The 19,858-nt window shown below is 49.1% G+C and overlaps 1 protein-coding gene across 13 annotated transcripts in view; it reads right to left on the reverse strand.

Moving 5' to 3' along the window:
* Positions 1-756: 756 nt before the first annotated feature.
* Positions 757-19,858, reverse strand: part of NPHP4 (nephrocystin 4) — a 165,689-nt gene continuing 146,587 nt past the window's right edge. For 12 of the 13 annotated variants that reach the window (XM_060201322.1, XM_060201329.1, XM_060201323.1 and 9 more), the window contains 13 exons: positions 19,623-19,803; positions 13,555-13,677; positions 12,008-12,219; positions 9,794-10,020; positions 9,299-9,485; positions 8,832-8,915; positions 5,401-5,554; positions 4,811-4,896; positions 4,182-4,267; positions 3,121-3,292; positions 2,338-2,517; positions 1,962-2,105; positions 757-1,180 (listed from right to left, as the gene is read on the reverse strand). In XM_060201322.1, the coding sequence (XP_060057305.1) occupies positions 1,040-1,180; positions 1,962-2,105; positions 2,338-2,517; positions 3,121-3,292; positions 4,182-4,267; positions 4,811-4,896; positions 5,401-5,554; positions 8,832-8,915; positions 9,299-9,485; positions 9,794-10,020; positions 12,008-12,219; positions 13,555-13,677; positions 19,623-19,803 (1,977 nt within the window). In that variant the 3' untranslated portion in view covers positions 757-1,039. The remainder of the gene's footprint in view (positions 1,181-1,961; positions 2,106-2,337; positions 2,518-3,120; positions 3,293-4,181; positions 4,268-4,810; positions 4,897-5,400; positions 5,555-8,831; positions 8,916-9,298; positions 9,486-9,793; positions 10,021-12,007; positions 12,220-13,554; positions 13,678-19,622; positions 19,804-19,858) is intronic. The other variant, XM_060201330.1, reaches the window with a different exon arrangement.

Raw genomic sequence — 19,858 nt, forward strand, 5'->3', positions numbered from 1 at the left:
CCAACACACCCATCCAAAAAGATTTGTGTATATCTGTGTTCACAGCAGCAAATTTGTAATAGCCAAAACCTGGAGGCAACCCAGTGTCCAACAACAGATGAGTGGCTAAGAAAGTTGTGGTATATATACAATGGAATACTACTCAGCTATTAAAAATAGTGATTTCACTGTTTTCAGCCCATCTTGGATGGAGCTTGAAGAAATCATGTTACGTGAAATAAGTCAGAAACAGAAGGAGGAATATGGGATGATCTCACTCTCAGACAGAAGTTGAAAAACAAGATCAGAAGAGAAAACACAAGTAAAACCTGATCTGGAGTTGGTGTATTGCACCAAAGTAAAGTCTCTGGGGTGGGTGGTGGGGAGAGTACAGGTCCTTGAAAAGGATGACAGAGGACCTAGTGGGGGTTGTATTATGTGGAAAACTGAGAAATGTTATACATGTACAAACTTATATTCACTGTCAAATGTAAAACATTAATTCCCCCAATAAAAGGAAAAAAAAAAGAATCTTGAGATGCAATAATTGTCCTAAATGTTCCAGGTGAGCCCACAAGTCCTGCTAAGAATGTGAGTGGGGGAATCAGAAATGTAACACAAAGACAGATCAGCACCCTCACACACAGGTCAGGCCTGAGCAGACTGTGGGAGGCCTTGATCCCAGCTCCCCATCTAGGCTGTGATATCCCCAAGGGAAAACTAGGCTTGTGCCACAGACAGAAAACTTCTCGCAACAATGAAAACAGATGACAACCATTAAGAGCAAAAAGATACAAAAGTTTAATGTTCCATAAATAATTTTTAAAATATTTAAAAATGATACCAGTATGAAATACTATATAGTGTTTATACAAAACCCAGTAAAACACACACACACACACACACACACACAATTTTATCACTGAGGATGATTACAAAAAATACATTTTGTTAAAGCAAATCAAAAGAGAGGCTCCAAGGGCTTTGTGCAGTGGCCCTTCTCCCTCAGGCCAGCTTGAGGGTCACCTGGGTGGGTCTCCACCCCTAAGTAGCCACTGCTTTACTGGTAGATGACCTTCACACAGAAGGCCTCCTCATTTTTGTCTTCATGGTCGTTGATGTAAATCAGAATCTCCTCCTCCCCTGTATTCCTGCCAGGTTCAAACCGCAAGCCGATGGTGTAGGTCTCACCTCCCCCAACCTGGAGGCAAGAGCAGAATCCTAGCACCCACAATGCCAGCCCTCCCTCCCCTCACAGTTTTCTGGACTGGAGTCAGTGTGATCTTAAACCCTAAGGAAGTGGCTGCCCTCTTAAAAGGTCTTACTAGCAGGCTGGGAGTATGGATTGACTTGTCAATACCCATGTTCAGCAGGGAAGCAATTACAGAAGCCAGACCTTCCACCTTCTGCATCCCACAATGACCTTGGGTCCATACTCCCTGCTAGAGGGATAAAGAATAGGAAAGTTATCAGGGGAGGGGATGGGATACAGAGTTCTGGTGGTGGGAACTGTGTGGAGTTGTACCCCTCTTATCCTATGGTTTAGTCAATGTTTCCTTTTTATAAATAAAAAATTTAAAAAAAAAAAAAAAGAAGAAGAAGGTCTCACTAGGTCATCTCCCCTCTCCCCAGAAGCACTATATCTGATATTCATCCTTGGGAATCCCCATCACCACTGCCACCATAAGAGACAGAAGGCTGGCCTGAGATATGTGACTGCAGAACCACCTAGAAATTGCTAATGGCCACACTCTCAGATACCAGCAGGGCTCACAGATGGTTGCTCTGTCCAAGGGGACACTGGTCTCCTCCTGAGGCTGTTTGGATGACCAAATGTCATCAGATGGAATTGTTCCTGCCTCCTGATGACCACCCACCTGAAGCCCCCATACCTCAGAGGCTCCCAGAGAAAGACAGCCCCAGGTTGCCTGGGCAGCCTGCCTTCCACTGCAGAGCTCCCCCCTTTCCAAGCTCCCTCACACCTGGAATGAGTCCTCTCTGAAGTGTAGCAAGTGGGGATGGTCACTGTGCAGATGGAAGGTCCTCTGAGAGGGGTAGGGGTTGGTGTAGGTGATCCGCTTGTTGGCACCCTTCCCTGACCCTGCAATCAGCCGGATCTCAAAGGCCTGGGGGTGAGGTAGGAAGGGTTGGTCTGTCAGGGTCTGCTAGGCCCCTGTACATGTGTGCAACCCCAGAATTAGGACATCACCTCTGGGCTCCCAGAACAGAGGCATGCTGCCCTGACCCCCACCTCATCACCTGGGCCAGAGGACAGACCAGGATTATGGACCAAGTGACACTTTGGTGACCCACTGCCCACACCCTGGGGGTACCCAGGGCCATATCTCCCACAAATACCTTCGAAATGAATGGCAGGCGACAGGAGAGACACACAAGCCATGAGGCCACCAGCTGATGGAAGTCCACATCGACCAGGTGGAGGTTCAGGAAGCGGCTGCCCGCCCGCCGGGGCCGCACAGTCATGTGCAGGTCCTGCACCCCGAGGGGGGGCAACACAAAGGTACCTTTGGGATCCGTCTGCAAGAGCCAAGAGAAGGTGGCAGGTCAGGACATGGCCCACTCTGAGGAGATAAGAAGCTTGGGTTCCCTACCCCCAGGGATAGAAAGTCTTCTAGGGACCCAGTGAAGAGTGATGATCCTGTGCTGGGCTGGGGATCACAGGACAGCCACCACACAGTCATGTAGGTCAGCAGGGCCTTTGTCCAGACCCAACAGTGTCAAGGCCAGTGTGTCAGAGACTGCCATAGCCAGCCTGTCACCATCTTCCAGTCTCTGTCACAGTGTATCAGTGTCACAGTGTCAATCTGTGTGTCACCATATCATAGTCTGTCATTCTCTGTATCCTGGTCCATGTTGAGTGGTCCCCTCCCAGGAGGAAAGATTCCGAGCATGCCATCCAGATGGCATGAGCCCACAGTGACCCGGAGCCCGGATGCATGACCCTGTTAAGATCCAAGTTTCTTTTGCAGTGACTAAACATGGGCCTCGGGCTTAAGTGCCAGTCATCCAGCAATGGTATAGTGAATGAAAGTGATGAGAATGAAGACTGGGTGGAGTGCAGGGGGTCATCCTGAAGACACCTGTCCTGGGAGTGGGGTCGAGAAATGAAACAGCACATACCGTCAGCTCCTGAGGATGTGAGGTGAAAGCTCTCACTTTCCTAACAGCCTGTGTCCCTCGAAGAACCAGGGACAGGCGGGTGCTCTGGCCTGTGACACACGAGACATCCACACGCTGCAGCGAGTGGACATAGACCTGCCAGATCTGGACAGGTGTCGCCAGCCATCGATCCCTGCCCAGGGCAGAAGCCATGTCAGCAAGGCCAATCACATCACTCATGAGCCCAGGGAAGAGATGTGGACAGTTTCAGGGGTGGGGGCTAGAGAACAGATGATTTCAGCACCCCCTCAATCTTCCCTGCTAAGCAGAAGGCTCTGCATCATTTCAGCCTCTGAATGAATGGGATCACAGGCTTTGGACACATTTGCACATTAAGCAAATTTACATCTCAACCTAGGGGAGGTGGCTCAGTTATGGAGCACAGGACTTAAATGCCAGACATCTCAGCTTTAATCCTTGCCACTGGATGTGTCATAGCACTTCTCTGATGTCCTCTCTCCCTCTCTCTGAATAAGTTCTCAAATTAAGTGGAATAAGTAAATCCCAATGCAGAGAATCACAGGCTATAGTCACAGTCATGTTATTTCCTGCCCCACCCAAGCCCCCAGGTTTAAAGGGTCCTCCAAGGACTGAACACATGACTTAAGGGAAAGAGGTAAAGAGATGGGGTCACTTCAACAGGATGAGAGATGCAAGTGGGAGACAACTACAGTCTTCAGGCATCAGAGGACAATGGCGGCCACCTCCTGCCTCCCCTGGAAAGGGACCTGATTTCAATTCTCACAGAGACTCTGTGAAAAATCCCCATGGCAGAACCTGCAGAGCTGTCCCAGGCACTGGGGAGGGCAGATGTCACCTGAGTTTCTCTCCCTGGTAAGCACTGAGGTGTCCCAGGCATGGGGACCTCTCTGAGCAGATGTCCTCTAGGTAAAAGCATGGTTGTCAATAACCCTCCACCCCCACCCTCATCCCAAGTTTAGAAAGACTCAGGGCTCACCACTACCCCTAGGCTGGTGTCCTCCCCTCCTCTCCCACCTCCAGGGGCTGGGCCATATACTTACGCATAAATGGAGACAAAGAAGTCTTTGGTCTCTGGGCTGGGGCCACTTGCCACCTTCAGAAACACATCCCGAGGCTCCCCAGGGCCCTGCCAACAGTGGGGTACTTCAGAGGGACTCTTCTGATTCTCCTGACCCCTGACCCCAGCCACTAAGTTCACAGGAAGCAAAAGCAGGTGTGACCCAGGCCCCTAACCCACAAAAAGCATCCAATTTTCATTCCAAGTCATATTTTGCTAATGTTCTTCATTGCAAAAGAGATCATTTACTTCTTGATTTTATGTTGAGCTCAATTACAATATTCTGTAGGAGATATTATCTGTCTCCTAGCCCGTCATAATATAATTATTGCCGGTATCCTCACACAATGGCAATTAACAAGAGCCTTAATTACTACTCACTTTCTTCACTTCACTTCATGCCTCTTTTTTTTAAATTTAAATTCAAATAATCAAGGAACTGATATGCCAGCAGAAAACATAAAAATCCATTCATAAGGCTCCCCCAGGAAGTCAAAATCGCCCTTCAGCACCTGAGAGGGGAAGCACTTGAGAAGCGCCTGAGATCAAGAGGCCGGGGTGCAGGTGAGGCGCTGGCAGGATCTGCCAGATGGAGGGCAAAGGTAAACTCACCACGTTCTGGGTCTCACAAATGACATTGGGATCACTACACCGGACATGGACTGGGGGGTCCTCACCTAGCTTCCCCACAGGAGCACCTAGAGTTGGGAAATCAGGACAGACATCTTTTCTTGACAGGCCAGCCAGGTGCAGACAGTATCTGTGTCACTTAATTATCTGGGGCAGGCCTGGCCTGTCATCCTCAGCCACTTCTTAAGGGATACAGCTGAAGGAGGAAATGATGAGTACATGGAGCTGTGGCCCAAGTGCCAGACACAGGCTCAGTCTGTCCCAAGGGGACAGAATGGAAAATGAGAAAGGATGAGAGGTGGAGAGGTGGAGAGCAAGTGTCCCAGCCCACCCCCGAAAGTCTCCCAACTCTGCTTCCCGCTCAGGGCTATGGATTTAAGAGGGTAGAATCAGCTGGCACCTCTCAAGAGTTGCTGTTTAAAATGATGAAGAAGGGCAGCAGATTTACAAACACGCCACTTGGAGTAAGAACATCCTAGGATGATGCAGTGATGCCACTTGTCACCCATGGGGAAGAGCCTGCCTATCAGTTGAGTTTGCTAAATGCTGGCTGGGAGGCATAAGGGACCTGCCTGGAAGCGTGTGCCAGGGAGGCAGGCGGATGGCCTTCTTCAGAAAGGTGAGCTCCGGATGATAAAATCGGAAGATCTGGTCCACCACGTGAGGCTGGGGTGCCACCGTCAGACAGAGCACAGCCAGGGGCTTACCAGCTGCTCGGAACACCACCTGCCCATAGAGCACACAACGCTGTGTCAGGACCATGGTCAGGGACACAGGGACCCCCCCCACAGTTCACCCCAAGAGATGAGCAGGACAGTCAGAAACTCAGATATGACATCTAGTACTGGGTGCACCATGGGCTGGCTCCTGTCACATGTGTAACTACTGGTATATCTTAAGAACAATCCTTGTCAATGTCAACACAACTTCACCCACGATTCTAGTTCCTGACATGCTCCAGTTGTGTGTGTGTGTGTGTGTGTGTGTGTGTGTGTGTGTGTGTGTGTGTGTGTGTATTGGGAAGTTATTCCAGAAGGATACAGACACTGACCTTTCAAGCCCTTGTGGTGGCAATAGAACACATTGACAAAGGCATTTTGATTCCACACTCTAAGGAAGACCCAAAGGCCAGAAATATAAGCTCTTTGCAATTCCAGAGAGGAATTATGTAAGTGAGCATAAAAGGTGTGACATGAAGAATGCCACTCAAAAGTCTCAAACAGCAGAGACTTTGTTCATGACTAGCACTTCTGTTTTGCAACATACATATCACATAAAGCAGTCAAGGTGGCTAGCAATGCTAGGACCAAAAGGAATCGACTGGTAGGGTCAGTATGCCGGTGGTCTTCCGGAGAATGGAACAAACAAGTGTCTTGATGGCCATGAAGCTCGTTACACATTTGCAAACCCAGTCAGTATAACCTTGTGGAGCCACATTGGTCCTGCCCACATTGGAGCATACTCATGGTCACATACACAGAAAGGCACAAACATCTGCAGCCCCAGTAGTGGCACAGTAAATAAGTACTAGACACTCAAGTTTGAGATGGTGAGTTCAATCCCTGACATTGTATGTGCCAGATTGATGGTCTAGTGTCCTGTCCCCTTCCCTCCTCTCTTCTCTCCTATCTCATTAATGAATGAATAAATCTATTTCAAAAAAAGACACAGACTTCTGTGCATCCAGAACATACTCTGACTCTCTACTAAGAAAGACTAAAAGTACAAGCACATCAGAAGTAATGAACACATAGCAACCTGGTCTAGTCTAGTTTTTTTTTTTTTTTTTGGTCAGAGCACAGCTCAGCTCTAACTTATGGTGGTGGTGTGGGGGATTAATGTGATCTGAGAGCCTCAAGCACGAAAGTCTTTTGCATAGCCATTATACTGTCTCCTCCACAATTAGGTCTGGATTCTAAAGACTGCTCTCTACTACTAAGAAGTCATAACAATAGCTGACTCTGAGCATGAACAGGGAGAATGCTAGGTGATTCTTTAACATCCTGCTAGCCAGGCAGTGAGGAAATGCACAAAGAATGACAGAAAAGGTCCAAGGGACATGGGACATCTGGAACAGCTGCCACTGTCATCAGGGGCAGGATGAGCAATAAAGCAATGACAGTGACAGTTACAGCCCACTGACCAAAGCAGGCATTTGGGGCCACAAGGGCACAAAGCAGGCAAAGCTGTCTTGTTGAGAACACCAGTTACACATGCAGAAGAAGAAATGTAACAACCAGCAACAGCCACCTTCTTGCAAATAACTCATTCCAGCAGAAATGTCAATGGACACAAAACTCAAAGGCCAGGCTCTGATGAGGCTCAGAGTAGTCACTGGTCTCAGAGCGTCTCCCTCATTACTTCCCAATTACCAAGGGCAAACATTTTTGACTCATCTTACAGTGGGGACCCTAGCAGAGACCATCTTAAAATTAACATTCCCAGAAACAGAACAAAGGAACACTGTGTCCCTCCCTATAGTTTCTGAGAAGAAAATGTCTTGTGCTTCCCACTAAAACTTCCAGGGTCTTCTTGCTCCAGATGCATAAACCCAACCTAGTCATGAGCAACCAACACATGAGCCCACATTGAGGGGAGGTTTACAACCTACTGGCCTGTCCACTCTGAAGCTGCTGAGGCCTCTTCTGATGGGCATGGATGCAGGGTTGCCACCCCACAAGGCCTGAAAACAGAGCTGCTGTTGGGAGCCTGTGCCTCAGTCTCTGGGTGGGACTCAGTGAAGCATTCTCACAGCACTGGGAAGGGCTGAGAGGGGTGTCATCTGTTTTGCTTTCAAACTACTGCAAACGGTATCTGTCTTAAAAATTAAAAGCCAGGGAGTTGGGCTGTAGTGCAGCGGGTTAAGCGCAGGTGGCGCAAAGCTCAAGGACCGGCATAAGGATCCCGGTTCAAGCCCTGGCTCCCCACCTGCAGGGGAGTTGCTTCACAAGTGGTGAAGCAGGTCTGCAGGTGTCTGTCTTTCTCTCCCCCTCTCTGTCTTCCCCTCCTCTCTCCATTTCTCTCTGTCCTATCCAACAACAACAACAATAATAACTACAACAATAAAAAAACAGCAAGGGCAACAAAAGGGAATAAATAAATAAAATAAATATTAAAAAAAAAAGTTAAAAGTCAGCAGGTCACGAAAGGGAGGTGGTCCAGTGGGGGGAGAGCACCCCTTGCATGTGTGAAACCCCAGGTTCATTCCCTACCACTGCCAGAGCCTAAGATATGAGCCTCTAATAAAAATAAATGTTTCAAAATTAAAAATCACATCAAATATTTTTCTTTTGTCATCACTGGAGCTTCGCTAGAGGCTTTTTTCCCCCATAGAGATAGAGAGAGATACCATAGCACTGAAACTTCCTCCTATGTGGTGGCAACCAGGACCAAACCTCAGTCACACACATGACAAAGCAGATGTGCTATCCAGGTGAGTTACTTTGCTGGCCCCATACCCCATATATAAAAACACAAAAGCTTTAGCCCTTCCTATAAAACAACAGTATCCCAAGCCTCTTGAGGACATGCTGCCACTGGGGTCTTGCAGAGACCATCCCTTATCAGAGAATGAAAGTTAAGTCTGTCTTCCTGGAAGCATTCCACTGTTTCCACAGGATGAAAGACTGCTAATGGTTGAGGAGGAGGGGAGGGCTAGAAAGGCCAGTCTAACCCCAACTGTGGTGGCCCTGAGCTGTGACAGCCACCCCCCTAAACAGTGCAGCAGACATGGGGCACTAGCTTCCTACCTAGAGCTCCCAATGACTGTAAAAGGACAAGTGACCAGGGAGACACTTTCTTACTGGACAACTGCCAGGAACAGATTGAATGAAACTGTCTTTTCTCTGTTAGGACACAAGAACTCCACCTCAGCTGATCCTGCCCTCACCCAGTCCTGACCCCTCCAGAAGGCTCAGGCAAGGACTCAGGGGATGCACCCAGGATGCATTCCACTCTGTGTGTAAACACTCAGATACACCAGCATGGGGGCCTCAGTCCTCACCTTGGCGTGTTTAGTGGGCATCGTGCTGGATTTCAGAGGTGACCCAGACTCCGTGTCCTTCTCAGGTCTCAGCTCAGCAGTAGCCTGTGAGAAACCCATTAGCACCAGCAAGTGGTAAGATGGGTGGAGCTCCTGGGGACAAGGACTTCCACCTTCAGGAACTCCTTCCTACAGGGACACTGGCTTCCCTTGCTGTCTCAATTGCTCTCATTAGAAAGCCTCAGGCAAAGTGGCATGTTGACCAGCCAACCAGATCACGCAGAGGATGCCCGGCCCTATGGTCACCCAGCTCCTATCACACCAAGAATGACTCACACCTGACCTGAAGCCTCACTGTGTTCCCTGAGGAAGAGTGAATGCAGCTGTAAAAAGTGGGTGACTGGTACCCCCAGGACAGTGAGATGCTGCTCCCCACCCTTACTCAGCCAGCTGGGGCCAAGCCCCTGGTGGACAGCTGGTCTCCCCACCTGTGTCCCAGCCAGCTGTCCCACTGAAAAGCTCTGGTATTTGAAGGGAATGTGGGCAGTCTCCCAGGGGCGCAAGTAGAGCTGGGGGGCCAGGTTGCCCTGCATGTGGAACATGTCCTCCTCCACCGGTGTGTGTAGGTTGGCTGAGTCTTTGAAGTATCTCCACTCCTGACTGTCCAGGATGATGCTGGTGGGGGAAGATGATACAGTGTTGAAACAGGGGCCTCCCCCTTGTGAACTCTTACAGGAAGGAGCCCCCCACTCCCTCAAAGGAGTTCTTAGTATAGTGGGGGGGTCAATAAAACCCTCTAGAACTGAGATGAGACTGGGTCTCAGGCAGCTCTCTGGACTGGAGACACCGGACCCATTCAGGTCCCCCTGACACAAGAGGCTCCTGCAGCAGAGCATAGGGGCTCCCCCTAGCCTAGGGGCTGACACCTGACCAGTCAGGGTGAGGGTGTGCTGAGGGCCTGGGGGTCAAGTTCTGGCTCCCACCTGAGCTCAGGGTTATCAATCTCGATGGTGACCGTGTGCTGCATGTTGTGGGGGTTCCTAAGGGCAAACTCGAAGAACTCAGCCATGCCCAGCGAGGCATAGAGCGTGTGCTGCGTGGTGATGGCCAAGCTCAGGGCGCTGGAGATGCTTTCAGCCTTCATGCGCTCCCGATAGGCGGCGATGACCTGCAAGTCCCGAGCATGCTGTGCGTGGATGCCCTGCTGGGCCTGTGGAACACAAGGGCTGAAGCTCAGCCACCGCTGTGGGCATCTCTTCATCCCAGAGCTGCTGTCTGGCCAGCAGCCCCACCCAGCACACCCAGTTTCCTCCTTTTTTTAAAAAAATTTTTTTTATATATTTATTTTATTTATTCCCTTTTGTTGCCCTTGTTGTTTTATTGTTGTAGTTATTATTGTTGTTGTCGTTGTTGAATAAGACAGAAATGGAGAGAGGAGGGGAAGACAGAGAGGAGGAGAGAAAGATAGACACCTGCAGACCTGCTTCACCGCCTGTGAAGCGACTCCCCTGCAGGTGGGGAGCCGGGGTTCGAACCGGGATCCTTATGCCGGTCCTTGTGCTTTGCGCCACCTGCGCTTAATCCGCTGCGCTACAGCCCGACTCCTCCAGTTTCCTCCTTGTCATCTAAGTGCACCTGGCCAGTCTCCAACCGTAGAGACAGACAGCAGGGCAGGGCCATCCCTCCTTCACATGTTCACATTCCCTATGTGGGCATGTTATCAACAAAGCTCCCAGGAGGTAGAGTTTGTGCTCTGCTGAGCAGTATGGAAGCCAAAGCTAACCATGAGAAACTACAAAGGGTTGTTTTTTCAACCTTGGCACTAGGATAGTGTGTGGAGATAACTCACTGACAAACTGAGGTGACAGGACCCGTGCTCCCCTCCCGTGGGATGACCCCAGGGCAACACAGAGCACAATTCTTTTTTATTTATTTATTTATTTTTAGCCCCCTACTCCTAACTACAGTAGAGACGCTTCACAAACTGTTTCCTTCTTGGAGTCTATAAAGTGTCTCTATACACTCTAATTTATTTTCCACTCTGTATTAGGAGTGGTTTATCTTTTATTTGATTTTTTTTAGTCGTTGATTTTTTTAAATTTATTTCTTTATTGGGGAATTAATGTTTTACATTTAACAGTAAATAAAATAGTTTGTTCATGCATAACATTCCCCAGTTTCCCATTTAACAATACAACCCCCACTATGTCATTTATCATCCTTCATGGACCTGTATTCTCCCACCCACCCACCCCAGAGTCTTTTACTTTGGTGCGATATGCCAATTACATTTCAGGTTCTACTTATATTTTTGTTTTTGATCTTGTTTTTCAACTTCTGCCTGAGAGTGAGATCATCCCATATTCATCCTTCTGTTTCTGACTTATTTCACATAACATGAATTTTTCAAGGTCCATCCAAGATCGGCTGAAAACGGTGAAGTCACCATTTTTAACAGCTGAGTAGTATTCCATTGTGTTTATATACCACAACTTGCTCAGCCACTCATCTGTTGTTGGACACCTGGGTTGCTTCCAGGTTTTGGCTATTACAAATTGTGCTGCCAAGAACATATGTGTACACAGATCTTTTTGGATGGATGTGTTGGGTTCCTTAGGATGTATCCCCAGGAGAGGAATTGCAGGGTCATAGGGTAGGTCCATTTCTAGCCTTCTGAGAGTTCTCCAGACTGTTCTCCACAGAGGTTGGACCAATTGACATTCCCACCAGCAGTGCAGGATGGTTCCTTTGACCCCACACCCTCTCCAGCATTTGCTGCTGTTACCTTTTCTGATGTATGACATTCTCACAGGAATGAAGTGATATCTCATTGTTGTCTTGATTTGCATTTCTCTGACAATCAGAGACTTGGAGCATTTTTTCATGTGTTTCTCAGCCTTTTGGATCTCTTCTGTGGTGAATATTCTGTCCAAGTCCTCCCCCCATTTTTGGAACAGAGCACAATTCTTTGGCCTACAAGATGCTGCCCCACTAAGCTCACCAACCCTCATCTTGCTGGCCCAGTGTGGCCCACAGCCTGTGTCCTCCCCATGTCCTCTCTTACAGCGCCTTGCCCCTTTCCTGTCAGGCAGGACAGTCTCCTGCTCATTGATGTGTTTCTGCCTTTCTCCTCATGCCTGAGCCTAAGGAAGGAAGTAGGAGACTCAGGGACAGAAGAAGCGGTGCTGGGGACTCACCAGTGTGCTGGGCCTCCGGCTGCCATGCTCCCTGCCAGCCTCCTGTAGGCGCACCGACCGCATCCTCTCCAGCTTTCGCCTACGGACCACCTCCCCCTCGCTGCCAACACCCCAGGGCCTGGCACGGCTCTGGGGCAGGGGACTGAACAGCATGGCTGCCAGCTCACCATCCACATCAGCTAGTTTCTGAGCTTGGACCACATTTTTCACAGCTGCAAGGTCAGAGCAGAGGAGGTTAAAGTGCAAGGGCTGTGCTCCTCAAGAAGATACAGCAGCTCCCTCCCAAAAGGCTCTAGCCCAGGCACGGAGCTTCCAACCTTATTCCCTGTTTCTTCTAGGAGACGGATATGGACAGGTAATTTTATAACCTGGCTTCACCCCATGCCCCTCCTTTTACCAGCCTCTCAAATAAAGAAATACTGATTTTGGTCCTTAGATACAAATTCACCAATATACATCTAGGCTGTTTTCTAGGAGAGAAAATGCCAGGGTTTTAGAAGTACTTGCTCTCAGACACCCTCCCTGGGATCGCTGCTGACTCACACGTAGCTGCTCCTGACAGCCAGCACCTCTCTGAGCACTCAGACACACCCAAGGGGTCCACAAACCTACCCTGTAGAGGGTGTCATGAGCCCCAAAGTCAGATTAGAATGGCATCACTCAGAGCAGACTCCCAATCTGCCTGGGTCCTTTGGAGCACTTGAACCATAAGAGTAACCTAATCCCAGCCAGCCCCACTACAGAAAAATACACAAGGCACAAAGTTTGGGCTGGAGTCTGGGGGAACTCCTATGATGCTAGAGGCCTTCTGAGAGGGAAAGAGAATTATCCATTCTGATGAACTCCCCCCAGGGCACAAGTTTAAAGCCAAATCAGGGAATACTGGCACAGCTGTTCATGACAGCTTTAGATCGTCACACAAGATGCTCTAGAGCACCCAGGGGACAAGATGCAAAGGGCACTTTCACTGTCAGTTCCAATGACAATGTTTTATTTTCAGGTCATTTTACGGGCTAGAAAAACTTCAGACTCCCCCTGTTGTGAAAAATCATCCTGCCAAGCCCAAGTCTTTGTGTCCTAGGCTTCATAATTGGTTTACTCCTCTTCTTCCAACACAGGGAGTTTCAAATTAGCTTTAAAAATCAGCCTATGCACTTGCTGACCTTTTTTCACTTCCTCTTTCCTGCAGATGAGCAGTTGGCCCAAACAAATGCCGCTCACAGGATTCTCATTTCTCTACAAAATAATGCTGGCAGCATCACAGAGCCAGAGTGAAAAGCACTGGGTTTGATGAACACAGTGAATCAACATGACCTGGGGTGCCACTGAGCTGGGCACTGCACTGAATACTGAGCTGGGCACTGTGCCCCCAGAGCCAGCAGGCATGAAAACCCCCACAGGCACACAGCAGAACATATGTGCTTATAAACACACGACACTCAGATGTGCATACCCGCACATACACAGTCTTCTCTCACTCCACCCTACCCCACACAGTAACCCCCTGTGGGACCCACACACATCAGGCCCACTCTCCCCACACTCACGTCTGGGAGCCCCACACATGAGGCTGCCTCCAAGGAAGTGGTTGGATCCATCATTCGAGATGACCCGTGACCGAGAAGGTGGCAATGAGCCGGCGTTTCTCACTTTCTGTGCACACAAGTGACCTAAGTGAAAAACAGCCCCAGCGAGACATTAAATCCAAGCAGGAGCATGCCAAAACACTAGCCTTCCTGAGGAAGCGCTCTGGCTTCCAAACAGCACCCCAGCCACCTGCACCTGTGACCTTCAAACATTCCAAGGTGCACCCTCTCTGCCATTTGCTGAGGGGACAGGGAGGGGTATGTTCCTTAAATGCTTTCCTGGGGAAGGGGGTTGTCTCTTCCTTGCCAGCAGCAATTTTACTCTCCTGGGAAGAATTAAAAGCTGAGACACAATTCTTGCTTCTTGATCTGTGGACCAGCCTCAGCAGCCTCACAAGCACGATTTGCAAACTGACATCCGTCTTTGAATGTCATGCTATTCAAAGAAGGCCTCAGTGCTCTGCCAATGGCTAACTCCAATGCACTTGAAGGTGGCAGAGACCCATCCCTGACCAGACCCTCTCAAGTGGTTTTCATGAAGAAGCCTCCTGAGAGAAGCAGGGCTGCTCCACAAGGATGGCACCCATTGATGCCTCAACAACTCAGGGAATGAGGAGGGTCTTCCCACAGACTCAATTCTGACCCTGAGATTCACAATCTCTCTGCATGGACTTCAACTCATCCTAGGACAGAGTTCAGCTACTGAACCTGGATTCTGAAATGAACTAGCCCAGCTCCAAACCACAATGCTGGAACCCCAGTTCCGGCAAGATGGTACTGCATATCTGCAGGCCCACACCTAGACACCTTCCTGGGAGTTTTTAGATATCCATTTTCCACCTCTCTCTCATGCCTCCCTCACTCCTCAGTGCTCTACAGGTCTGTCTGCCATAGCCAGCCCGTGATAAGCTGTTCTGGGCATACCAGCACACATAGTCCTGAAGGGGTGAGCCTAGCATCTTGGGGACAAAGGCAGTGGCTCATCTCCAGCTGCCTGATAGGAACATCACTCCCTAAACAGTTCAAGATTGAGACTGGAAAGAAAAATCAGATGGGCTGGGGAGATAGCACAATGGTTATGTGAAAGACATTTGTGTCTGAGGACTTGAGGTCCTCAGTTCAATATCTGGCACCACCACCATAAGCTAGAGCTGAACAGTGCTCTGAGAAAAGAAAAAAAAAAAATCAGAAAAGATGAGTCTGATGGTGGTAGTTCACACATATTATGGTAGAGCACACATATTACTATTCAAGAAAACTGGGGTTCAAGACCCTGGTCCTCACATGTAAGCAAGACAAAAAGGGCAAGACAAAACCAGACACCTACTTTACCACTTGTGAAGCATCCCTGCTGTAGATGGGGAGTGGGGACTTGAAGCGAGGTTCTTGCGCATTGAACTATGTGCACTTAACTGGGTGTGTCAACACCCCCACCCCCTCTATCTATCTCTGTGTCTTGTTTTCTGTCAAAACGAAAGAAAAGGAGGAAAAATAGTCACTGGGAACACTACAGTCATGCTGGCACCAAGTCCCAGCAACAACCCTGTGGCAAATAACAAATTACTCAGGAAAAGTGTTGGGATATTGTACAGATGTGGCTGAGTTAGGCAGTACCCACAAACCACCATATTTCCATGCGAGTATCATTATTTACATATCAATCTTCTACCTTGTTTTAAAAATGACTCCTCCGCCACCACATTGCCCCCTCAGGGTATCACCCATTCCCGCGAGCTAAAAAACTATAGCAGCCACTGCTACAGAAGCTTTCTACCTTCCCAGAGTGCCTTGTTTACTCCACCCCCTTTCCTAGCCAATTCTGTCCTGACTTGCCACTTCTGGAATTCTCTAAAAGTCACTCCTGTTTCTGCTCTCTCTCTCTCTCCTTTCTCTTCCGCATCCCGACCTGGAGAAGGGCTGGTGTACATAGCAGGAGGCAGCCATTTGGCTAGCTCCATGTGGCCTAAACCCACTGTGCTCACACCCAACTCTGGAGCACCCGCATGAATAGAGATTTGCGTTTCCGCTCCATCACGAGTTCCTGGTCTCTTTTGTCTTCTGACACAACCCGACAGAAAGGGAAACCAGGTAGTCTCTGTGATGCCCCAATTAGGGAACACCCCGAGGGTGACAGCAGCCAGACCATAAAAATACAGGCAGAGGCTCCAAGAAGTTGGGTGTCACTACAGATCCCCCTCTTAAAAGGACCAGTGAGGACCAAGGCCCTGGTCTGGGGATGGTAAAAGGACAATCAGGAATCCAGCTCCAGGATTTACTTGGGTTTGAAGGCTGGTGACAAAGTATGCAGGGGCTGCTGTTATCACCATTTCAGAGTTCTTTGTGTTCTAAGTGCTTTCTGGAAGGTAGGCTCCTGCTGAACTTCCTGCCACCCTTGCTGGACAGAAGCTGAACCTGGTTCCCGCTCAACTGAGAGAGTAGCTCAGTGAGATGCTGACATATCAGCTGATCCATGAATGGTCTCTCCCAGTAACACCACAGCCTGGCTGGGGCAGAACCTCAGCCCCCCCCCCCCCCCAGCTACTTCCACAGTGAGTGGTGAAGTCCAGGGCCACCTCATACTCTCAGTACAGCTGAGAAATTAGCTCTGTGCACAGCTCCACCATCATCACCACAGCCCCTGCTAGATATGCTACAACTGTGGCAGGCTCCCCCTTCCTCTGCTGCCAAGGTCAGTGACCAGCCTACCTCAGCTTTTTCATCGTAATCCTGTCACCTGCAGTGAACACCATGTTTGACATCCTCCCCACCCCGCCACAGACACACACACACACACACACACACACTGACTAAAGGTCATACATCTGACCACCTTGCTCAGGGAGTCACAGGATGGAAAAGAACACAGCTCATGCACTCACTGGTTGATGAGCAACAACTGAAAATCTGTACAAAAGAGGCTTGTGGTGGTGGGAGGGGGTTGCTTAGAGGTGGCACAGTTGTAACACACATGCCTGGCATGCATGAGGCCCTGGGCTCAACCACAGCATCAAGTAAAAATGAAAATAAACAAGACAGAAAAGGACACTAAAAAGGAGGCTGGGCAGTAGTGCAGTGGGTTAAGCGCACATGGCACAAAGTGCAAGGACCGGTGTAAGGATCCCAGTTCAAGCCCCCAGCTCCCCACCTGTAGGGGAGTCGCTTCACAGGTGGTGAAGCAGGTCTGCAGGTGTCTATCTTTCTCTCCCCCTCTCTGTCTTCCCCTCCCATCTCAATTTCTCTCTGTCCTATCCAACAAAGACAACAATAATAGTAACAACACCACCAATAAACAACAAGGGCAACAAAAGAGGGGGGAAAAATGGCCTCCAGGAGCGGTGGATTCATGGTGCAGGCACCAAGTCCCAGCAATAACCCTGGAGGCAAAAAAAAAAAAAAAAAAAAGACACCAAAAGAAGAACATCATAAATGTCAGGAAAGTGACTTGGTTCTCTTTCCCATTAAAGAAAAAGGCTTGGGGTCTGGCAGTGGCAAATTAAATAGACAATGCAAATAATTACCACGTACAAGAACCAGAGTTGGAGCCCCATTCCCCACCTGCAGGTGGGACGCTTTACAAGTGGAAGAGTAGTGCTACAGATGTCTCTCCCTGTCTACATTCCCTGTCCTTCTCAATTTCTGTCTCTCTCAGTAGGGGAAAAAAGGGGGTTGGGGTGAGGAGAATAATAGGACAAGAAAAATAAAGGCTTCAGGGCAAGAAGGTGGCTCAGCCAGTAGAGAGCACATACAACCAAGTGTGAGGACCCAAGTTCCAGCCCCTGGCCACTGCAAAGGAGAAGTTTCGTGAGTGGAAGAGCCTCTCCTCTCTCCCTCTCTGTCTTGCCATCTATCTAAAAGGAAGAGAAGAAGGAAATGCTCACCAAGAGTAATGGAGCACTGAGCCCCAGCAATAACCCTGGTAGCAACAAAATAAATTAAAAATAAATAAAATAAATATTATTTAAATTTAAATTTAAAGAGGCTGCTGACAGATCCAAGAGCTTGTCTGAGACAAGGAGCAGCAAGCCTAGAGCAATTCTCTCCCATAGAAAGATCCAAGGCAGAGGTGGGGGGTGGAGCAGATGCAGCCAGCAGTGTGCACAATGGCACTGTCACCTGTTTCTGTCACCTACAGGATCAGCGCCCTCATCTAACTCTGCTCAAAGCCTGACGATCAGCTTAATAATGAAACAGAAGCCACAACACTTTTCTCCCCCAGAAAAACACCAAATCATAGAGTACACCAAAGCACACGGTATGAACACAGTGCACCACACAGCCTCTGTCTCCCACGCCTCTCCAGCACGTCCACAGCAGCCTCTCCAGCTGCAACTCTCAGACTCTTTCCCCAGAGCTTATCTCCTTCTTGCAGGCAAAGTATGAAAATGACAATTTAAGATAACATATAATGGAGCTAATCTTTCTTCTGAAGATAAGATTTTTTTAAAACCTAGAGTCACTGCACATTTGTGGGCTGGTGAATTAAATGTAAGAATAACCAGTGCAATCTCGGCAGCAGAATGCCTCTTGCAACTCCCTCGCCTGTGCGAGCTTCTGAATAATGTCTGCTACTCATACGTGGCTCATTTATTTCTCCAGAACCTAATTGAGTTTTGCTGTTTCCACATTGTCTGTTTGCAAGGCTGCCTGGGATCCTACATTTGTAAACAAGCAGCAGAGGCTCTGGCCGACTTAATAAGCTGGGCTGTGCTCCCTCCTCCTGCCCACAGAGGATGCCTCAACACCAGCAGCGTAGAGGATGGCGTCCAAGGGGCTCAAGGCTTCAAAAAGTCAGGTTGGTCTATTTTAGGTATATTCCAAGGGGCCCATGACTTTACTAGTTTTTGCCTGTGCCTGACATCTAATAACCCAGGTTATTGTCTGGGGAGATGGTATAATTGGTAAAAGGACTAGAAAGCTGCATCAGGAAAGAGAGTAGCTCCCAAATATGGGAAAAGTATTGACCCCACCATGTGTCTTGGAGCCCCACCTCCCCAGATCCCTGCCCCACTAGGGAAAGAGGCTGGGAGTATGGATCAACCTGCCAACACCCAAGTTCAGCAGAGAAGCAATTACAGAAGCCAGATCTTCCACCTTCTACACCCCATAATGACCCTGGGTCCATACTCCCAGAGGGGTAAAGAATAGAGAAGCTATCAAGGAAGAAGATTGGATATGAAGCTCTGGGGGTGGGCACTGTGTGGAAATGTACCCCTCTTATCCTATAGTCTTATAAATATTTCCATTTTATAAATAAATTTTTTTTTAAAAGTCAGGTTGGCTTGTGAGGAATGGAAAATCCCCCCCAATAAAGCAACAGAGACAGTGGAGTCGTGCCCAGACAGACATGGCTCCAGAAACCACCAGCTTCCTTGGTTTTGCTCTGCTTTCAGTTTTGCTCAGAAAAGCCCTAAACTTCCCATAGTCCCGTTAGGAGAATGTAGGCTTGTCACTAGTCCACCCACCAAGGGGCTCCTGCTGCCTTAGTAAGGGCATGACAGTCACGCCTGGCCTAATGTCCCATTCCATCAGTAGCTCCATGGACCCTTGGGAGCCCCCACAGCCACATCCAGCCAGACTTCCTGCCCAACAGGCCCACTCTGATGAGCCCAGCTAAGATGGCAGTTAATGTGAGCTCTGGTACCAGCTCCAGTGAAGAGCATCTCTGGCCTCTGTTCCCACACTACATGGGAGGTGAGGAGCTCTAAGGCTCAAATTCCAGATGAAAGATCGCTCTCAAGACCAGACACTATCTGACTGAGGATTCTCACGCATATCTGTAAACGAGCACCAAGAAACAAGTAGTGGGATGAACCAAAATGCTGATCATTCCAAATGCTGACCACAAGCTAGAAACACTGAGCAGCTAGTGCCAGAGCAGATTCAGAGGACAGAGAAATGCTCATCAGACAAGAACAGACTCAGTGATGAAACCAACATGAAATTTCTCCTTCTCTCTCAAGTGTTTGCTCACTCTGCAGCCAGGGAGCTGAGCAGACACGTGGGAGAGGACAGGCTGCCGGGACACTTACCCACATTGGCCAAGGTCAGGTGCAGATGGCCCTTCACCACCGTGTGGACACCAATGGGCTTGATGCTCCCAAACCGAGTGACATCTCCACTCACCACCATGGCATCCTGCTCATACTCAGTGGCCACGACCTCGAGCTCATGTGACACCTGCACGGCTGGTCGCCCTTGGCGGAGGAGATGCTGCAGGGCAGAAGAGCGCTCAGGACCCAGAGCTGGATCCCTGCCCTAACCACTG

The sequence above is a fragment of the Erinaceus europaeus genome, chromosome 11, assembly GCF_950295315.1.
Source record: "Erinaceus europaeus chromosome 11, mEriEur2.1, whole genome shotgun sequence".
NCBI lineage: Eukaryota > Metazoa > Chordata > Mammalia > Eulipotyphla > Erinaceidae > Erinaceus > Erinaceus europaeus.